This window comes from Anoplopoma fimbria, chromosome 10 (genome assembly GCF_027596085.1).
Source record: "Anoplopoma fimbria isolate UVic2021 breed Golden Eagle Sablefish chromosome 10, Afim_UVic_2022, whole genome shotgun sequence".
NCBI lineage: Eukaryota > Metazoa > Chordata > Actinopteri > Perciformes > Anoplopomatidae > Anoplopoma > Anoplopoma fimbria.
Window position 1 is genome coordinate 18,116,627 of NC_072458.1, and position 7,973 is coordinate 18,124,599.

Consider the following 7,973-nt stretch of genomic DNA (forward strand, 5'->3'; position numbering starts at 1 on the left):
CTGCGACTTCAATCGCGAAACAAGCTAGCTAACATTAGCTAGTTTCCGCGTTTTTCTTCTGTTAGCTTTTGATTCGCGTTGCCAAAAACAGGCGGGACTTGTCGTAAAATCAGCGATAACAACACACAAACATTTAGAGTGAAGATTTGATTGGTTCATTTAACTGTCATTCAAAATTAGTCTCGGCCCTCGTTTATTTATTAGCTGGACCACCAATCACAGAGCTGGAAGCATACAATTGTCTTCCTAGCAACAGAGGGCATCAACATTCTGATAAAATTCGTATAACCGCGTCCTCCAACGGGTAACAAAAATAAGAATCAAACAATCTGACATGGTGTAAACAAGTTGATGTAGTTTTAGCTACTACTGTATCTGGATTTAAAACAACAAGTAGGCACACTTTTGTGTATTATGTCGAAAAATCCTATCTTTGATTTCAATGTAAAACCTTTATTATGTACAAGTCTGGCAAGTTTAAACAGGAAGTCGGTCTGTAACACTACCAAACTTCTTTGTTTTTTCTCTTCCAGATGTCAGATACTGCTCAGATGTCAGCTATTACAGTACAGCAGTACTATATTGCATGCCTGTTGCTGTGCTATACAGAGGGCTGCTTGAAGAAGCTATTTACCTGTAATATTTCCTGAAGGGAAGCTTAAAAATGCACACACCAGGCCAGGTTTGTGTATTCTGCTGGACTTTATCAATCGTTGAAATCAAAGTTAAGGTTTGTCTTCTCCACATTGCCAATGGCTGAATACAATGTATAGTAAAGGCTGATGAAATCTATTGACTCGATGAATGTGCAAGGCCTCTAAGAAACCTGGAGTCAAAAAGAAAACTGCCAACTACAAGGTCCAAAAACAAATGATGAGGGATCAAAGAAAGAGAGCCGTTGGTTCAATAAGTCTTCCTGAGAATCACTGAGTGCAGCAATGTGGTCCGTGAATAAGCTAAGCTTTGAATACCACGTCTGCTGATTAGGTTTAATGCGTTCAGTTGTTGCTTCCCTGCTGTTATCAGAGCTTAACACTACGCCCGAAAAGAAAAGGATTCAAATGAGTTTTTCTGCTTTAGTTATCTTATTGTAACCATCTCTGCAGTCCTACTCCGCAGCAAAATGAGTTGACATAATGAGATAAACTCTTCCTTCTTAATCAAACCAGGCTTCACGCTGTGATACATGTATTAGCCTCTAGCTTGTCTACATCAGATAAAGCCGAGACATGGATTTGTCATAGTTGAGCCTCAAGTCTGACTTGATTTTTGTGTGTGCTTGTGTGTGTGTGTTAGACCGCCAGGACCTGGAGGAGCCCTCAAAGGTGGACCAGCTCCAGGAACCGCTCCTGGAAGCTCTTAAGATCTACGTTAGGAAGCGTCGGCCCAGCAAACCGCACATGTTCCCCAAAACCCTGATGAAGATCACGGACCTGCGCAGCATCAGCGCTAAAGGTAGGAGGAGAATATCAACCCAAAAGTTATGTAAGGCGACTGCAGTGAAGAGATTACAATGGTATAGGGCTGGTCAAGGGCCGGTGCCTTGAGAACCGTTGCTATGGAGAAGAAAATGTACTGTTGCCGTTGTAAACAAAACAAAAATGGACCCAAAATAAATCCAACATCTGAAAGTAAATTGTATAAAATGCAGATTATCAGATTGTAATGGTTACTTCTCACCTCCAGTTTTTATGTTTACAAGCTTGTTCCTTCAACTTCCTATCAAAGTACTAAATGTTTTCTAACACTGTTGTCGTTTTGCACTGATGATTCAAACAGGAGAGTTTATTCGCTCTAACTGTGAGTCACCTGGAAATTTCTAAGGACAGAATGACTATATACTTCCAGAAATAGCTGCTCCCAGAGAGGTTTCAGACGCTGTTAGACAATCCACATGTGCTTCATTTGATGCACTCTAAGGTTTTTTTATAGCACATGTCCTAGCTGTTGTTTGAGAACCACAATTCTTGTAGATCATCCTCCTCTTCTTCTGTCGATCTCCAAACTGCAAACTTCTGTATCAAGTTGCAGTTCAGTTACCGGCCACTAGAAGCTGGATCCAAGAAACAAACTGTAATGAAGTTTTGAAAAAGAAGATTGTAAAATTAATTCTAATAGAAAATAACATCTCAGTTGCTACTTTCTCTCCTTCTAATGTGTGTCTTGAATAAGATTTGAGGATAATTGTTGCATTAACAACATATTTTGAGAAGGCTATTACACTTCTTACTGAGAAGGTTAGCAACTAGCTTGTGGAGAACGTGAAACATCTAGCAGCTAAAGAGCCAGATACGTTTTCTCAGGAGTTAGTGGAGACCAAAACAGAGCTAAAAGCAGAGTGAATATTGGACTTGTATTCATCAGGTGACCTGAAATACGGCAACACGAATGCTATAGGCCCCAGTATGCAGTAACCAAACAAACTAGGCGAAGTGATGACGATGTTTTCAGTTGGTTGTGGAGTTCTCCGTCCTCCTCATCTGATGCAGCATGAGGTCGACTTTACAAATGACAAAGAACAGGAAAAGTGAGCACCCTCTTTGACTTTCAACTTCTCAGCTGGCTGCCTGCAAATCCCCTATTGATTTTAAACTTTGTGAAGCTAACTTTTAAAGCACTGGACTGGTCTACTTTATGATCCTCAAAGGCCCTCGTGCTCCTCCGCAGATCACGGCCCCCTTGACTTTTGCATGACTGAGGAAGATATTGTAGGCGTCCCCTCAAACTTCATCCCGTTTGTATCTTTCTCCAAATCCCATCTTTTAAACTTGCCTTTTTGTAATCTTGCACAGTTATCTGGTTGCATTACAAGCTTATGTTCTTGCTTCATGCTTTTACTGTTTGTACTGGTTTTATTTGTCACCTAATCCTTTGGGGTTTTTTTAAGTATCAATTCTTCTGGGTTTTGACTCTTTTGTTTTATTTTCTCTTACTTATCTGGTGTCCTCTAAAGCAGCTTAACATTTCTTTTAAAGTGCACTACATAAAATAACTGATATAAAGTTGATATAGAGGGTTTTGCCCAGAGGAAACATGTTCATTTTCCTCCGTAGTATGTAAAACCAGCAGAGAAACTCCACTTACATGATTTTTTTGGGGGAGAGATCGTAAAGTATTGTCACATCTAAGGTTGACATTTCAACTATCACGATGAATACCATTAGATAGTCAGAAAATAGCTAGTAAGTGTCCCTTGACTTTAGGTTTTTCAAGAAAGAACTTTCACGCTCCAGTTTTTAATCCTCACGCTTTTTGCCCTCATCAGGAGCAGAGCGGGTCATCTCTCTGAAGATGGAGATCCCAGGTTCGATGCCGCCGCTTATCCAGGAGATGCTGGAGAACTCGGAGGGCCAAGACAGCTCTAGCAGCAGCAACAGCAGCAGCAGCAGCAGCAGCAGCAGCAGCAGCAGCAGCAGCAGCAGCAGCAGCAGCACTACTAGCAGCAGCAGCAGCAGCAGCAGCAGCAGCAGCACTAGCAGCACTTCGGCCGAGGCGGGTTCCAGCCCCAGCAGTAAGGACAGCCCCAACGAGGACGCCGCCGCCGCCGAGTCGCCGGAGTCGTTGGACACCGAGCGGGCCCCGGCCACACCACCCAGCGAGGAGCCCTAGGAGGCTCACTCTGACATTCCTTTGCACAAAAGAAAGGAAAAAGACAGGCAAGGCATCGACCCCCTATAACCCCCGTAACCCCAACTCCTTTGCTTGGTATTACTTTATAACCTCGCCCTATTTTTTTCTTCCCCTGATATTCCCTTACTTAAAAAAGAAAAACGTCAACACGGAGGCCTCGAAAGGATCAGCGCTTTGTGTATAATTCTGAAATTGAGCTCTTATTTGGCGTGGTGTCTCTGGGACTGTGATGGGAAGGGCGAGGCCCTCGCGAAAACCGCCAGAGATGATACTCCTCAGGTCTCCTGTGTTAATTCTTATCTGCATGACGGGAGTTTGATAAGTGGTTTTACTCCTCTCTCTCTCTCTCTCTCTCTCTTTCTCCCTCTCTCTCTCTTTCTCTCTCTGTCCTCATCTCTTCTCATCTATCACCCGTATTGTCGGCATACGTGCATTGTACATACCATTGTATGGTTAGATCTCTGTTTCTATGATGAATTTTGTGGTGCTTTTTTTCATTGTCTTAAATATTACCTTTGAGGCGATACATCGAGGTGAAAAAGCGGGACTGATTGCGAGTCCTTCAAAAGGTTATCTAGAATGTTATTGCATATAGACATTATGGAAGTCTAATATTTTATATTTGTTGCTATATATTTAAAACTGTTTCCGTCTTTTATAACACTTCTTGGTTCATGTCTGTACATGAATGAGTGGACATCCACACCGGCAGAATGCGAAGCTTCTCTCCATATCGACAGCAGCGTCTGTTCAGCTGTTTCCTTCAGAAAAGGAGAGGAGCACAGCAGCAGCAGAAGCCTTCGATACACACTCATCAGATTGAGCGCGTCTGTTTCCAGTCTCGGTCTCGACATGAATCACGGAAAACCTCCCGACGGACGAGATTAGATTTGGAATGAGCCAGTCTATGAAATCCACTCATCTGGTGGCTGTATCTCCGCGGTAAATCAGTTTACCTCACTGTCAAAACAAATTGGGAAAATGAGGTTGCTGATAGATGCCAGAGATATTTTTTTTTTTTTTTCTGCAGCAGGCTGTGATCAGACAGGAGGCTTTTTAAATCCATTTCCCTGTGACTTTATACTTCAGCTGGACCATGATTCAACTTAAACTGTGTCGCACTTTATGATCACCTGGTCAGTTGAGGGGTTTAACAAGTTTAACGAGCCAATGTTGTGCCACAATGTGTTCCCCTTAAAATAAAAATAAAAAAACAGATCCCCTACGGATTCGTCACACTTATGTCTTACTGGTCTCAAACCACAAGTGTCCACTGAGTCTATGAGGAACATGTCTGGCTTCACATTAGTCTACTTATTTGTTTATCTTATTTCCAAAAACAGGATTTAGTTTGAGTATAAAAAAAAAGGTGTGATTGCCAGGGAAACTAATTTATCAGAGAAAACAAGTGTTGGCACGACAACAGTTAAACTGGGATGAAAATAAATCCTTGAAACAGACAATATGTATCCACATTCTTCTCTCTCCAGACTGGCAGTTGCCCTGCTGTTAGCGAGCAGAGCCAGCATCCGTTTCCTCTTGCCTGGTGTGAAGAAAGGCTGTGAAAACGTTGCTTAACAGTGGCACAACAGGCAAGAAAAGGGAACGCTGAAATAGTGCATTGACTTGATGTAATGTTCTTTACACACAACAATCTAATGTAAGATCACATTATCTAGCATAAGCCACCGTAAACTGCCACAATTCAAAACCAAAAAGGTTAGAGCAGAAAAAAATCCACATTCTCTTAAATTAACTCTTAGATTAACTTAAAAGGAGGGGACAATAATCAGCATGTAGGGATACATATGGCAGGTCAAAGTGATACATAGACAGTTTGCTCATAATTTCATCATTCATTGTTTTCTCTTTCAAAAAGTTTGACTAACCTGTCTGACCTTCTGACTTCTTTTTAGTGATGTTGCCATGATTCCAGATCTCAGCAATTAAGTTGGTGAAAAGAGTTATTACTGACAGAAATTATGACCAAAACTTAGAAATATGAAAAACAGAGTCGTCCTCTAAGTTTGTTTCAACAGTTTTATTTTCCTAACTTTGGCTCTCAGTTCTTTTGGGTTATAATAACATTTTAGTCACCAAAGTATTTGCTGAGATCTCGTCAAGCATCATTGCTGAAAATCGGTCAAACAGGGCAACAAACACGACAATCAGTTTTTAAAACAAGCCCCAGGTCAGTTTAACTTATTTTAAAGATAAAACAAAGGTTTACACAAACAGACCAACTTCCTGGTTCAACTTCGGACCTACCGTACTTAACGTAGCTGGACTATTAGCCATGTAACGAGTGCAATGACTTAGTGGCAGCTAATCTGGCAAAACTGTTGGTTTCTATACTACCTTTTGCATCATCTGACCCATTTTTTTCCCAGTTTAACTTATTCTTAGTGACTTTAACATGTTCCATCTGTCAGCAATTACTTTGGTGAGTGAAATGTTATTTTTAACGATAGAAATCATGGCCGACACTACAACTTTCAGGAGCTCTTTGGTTGTTTTAGGTCACATGTAGCACTCCATGAACCCTTTAAATTCCTGCTATTTATGTTAAGTGCTTCATTTCTTTGTATGAGCGTTCAGTCTGATCACAGCCTTTGATTTTTTTTTTTTTAATTATAGCCTGACTGTCAACCTAATGAGTGTGTATCTACCGCTAACCGCATGTTCTACCAACCGGGCTCCACAAACGCACATGGGCTCTGTTATGGCCTTATGAGCAGAGCTCCTCAACCCGCTTTTCTCTCCCTTTTTCAGAAGTGTCTTGTTAGAACCGGTATAACACGGGAGGCAATGCAATCCTTAAAAACAAAACCTGAAGACCGGACCGTGTGGGTCGGGACGATTGTACACTAATGTAGAAAGCACACAGTGGGGTCGGATCCACAGACCCTCTCCGAAACGTTCGCCTTGCTCTCCAGACTTGATGGTTTAAGCTACATTTAACGATGCAAAACGAGATTCCTGATGACCTCTAACCCCCCGCCCCCCCGAGAAGTGCAGTCCTACGACGCTTCTCTTTGGACGGTAGATCCCACTGATCTCATGGTGGGGAAGTAGTGCTTTGCATCGGATGAGGTGGTCCTAGAGAACTGCTTTTCTCCACAGCTGAGGTCATACATGATACTGAACAATAAGAAATAAACTCCATTATATCCTCTTATAGGACCCAGATCCCTCACTACCCTTCAGTTACAGCACAGGGGGACAAAAAAACAACTGTAGCACTTAAACGTCTTTGAGATGCAGCTGTAGTTCTGACAGCAGACCCTCCCTCGCAACCAAAGGAGGCCAAAGTTCAGCTTTAAAGAAATTAAGCACAAAGAGAATATGGATAGATATTAAAGACGTGTTCCTTCAGTTTGGAAACGATGCAGGAAGTAGGTGTAGGTCTGCAGATGACTCCATCTTAGTTTGAACATAAAATGAGCAACACTAGTGAGAGTTTATGAGCAGATATTTGTGCCAGAAGGTGTTGAATTTGTTTTATCTGAATTTGAAAAAAATGAAGTTCAGTCATTTCAAACTGGACATCAAGTTTTGTATTTGATCAAAAAGGAATTTGCGTCATTTTTGTAAAATGCAATTATTTGGTTAAATTAGCTTATTCACTAGAGCCTTGAGTCAATTAGCCTAGCTTAGCTTAGCATACAGACTGGAGTGAGCTAAGCTAACTGTCTCAATCAGATAAGCTGTGGAAAAAAACCCTCACTTTATTTGAGTGTCTGAATCCTGAGTGTGTTATTTAAAATCTATATAGTTCCTTAAAAAACGTCAACAACAACAATTGGAAGAAAGTCAACAAATTCAAATATGTCTCACAAACAGCTGGGTGTCTATTTATTAGGGTTTGAGGTAACAAGGGAAATGATTTTGGACATGGTGAAGTTTAAATTTAGCAGATTGTGAGCACCTCTAGGACTTCTCCTCCATATTGATGATCCATCCTTAAGTTTGATGAGCTCAAACTGAGCTCCTTATATACAGATGCAAATTCAAAAAAGCTGATTCAAAACCTGGCACAAATATCTTCCTAACATCAAGATTTGCAGTGATAGCATTCTGAAACTGTTGCAGCGACTGAATGAGTCATTCAGCTTCTCGTATTTGATCCGAAATAGAAAAAGTTAGACTCCCCTTTAGGGCAGTGAAGGATTCTGGGTCTCGGCAGCACATAATAACAAACTCATCTGCATTCCATCCCTGCTAAGAAATACATATCATAAGGGAAACCAGAGCTGTTTCAGTTTTTTTTTTTTTTTTTTTTTTTTTTTTTTTTTTTTTTTTTTCATTTTAACGTGTTTGAATGTGAAATAATGTCAGAAGAA

General features: G+C 41.0%; 1 protein-coding gene across 1 annotated transcript in view; it reads left to right on the forward strand.

Annotated features, from left to right (window-relative positions):
* LOC129097784 (retinoic acid receptor beta-like) overlaps positions 1-3,609 on the forward strand; it is a 96,125-nt gene extending 92,516 nt beyond the window's left edge. Inside the window, 2 exon segments of the mRNA XM_054606702.1 lie at positions 1,297-1,455; positions 3,266-3,609. Of these exon segments, the coding sequence (XP_054462677.1) occupies positions 1,297-1,455; positions 3,266-3,609 (503 nt within the window).
* The last annotated feature ends 4,364 nt before the right edge of the window (positions 3,610-7,973 follow it).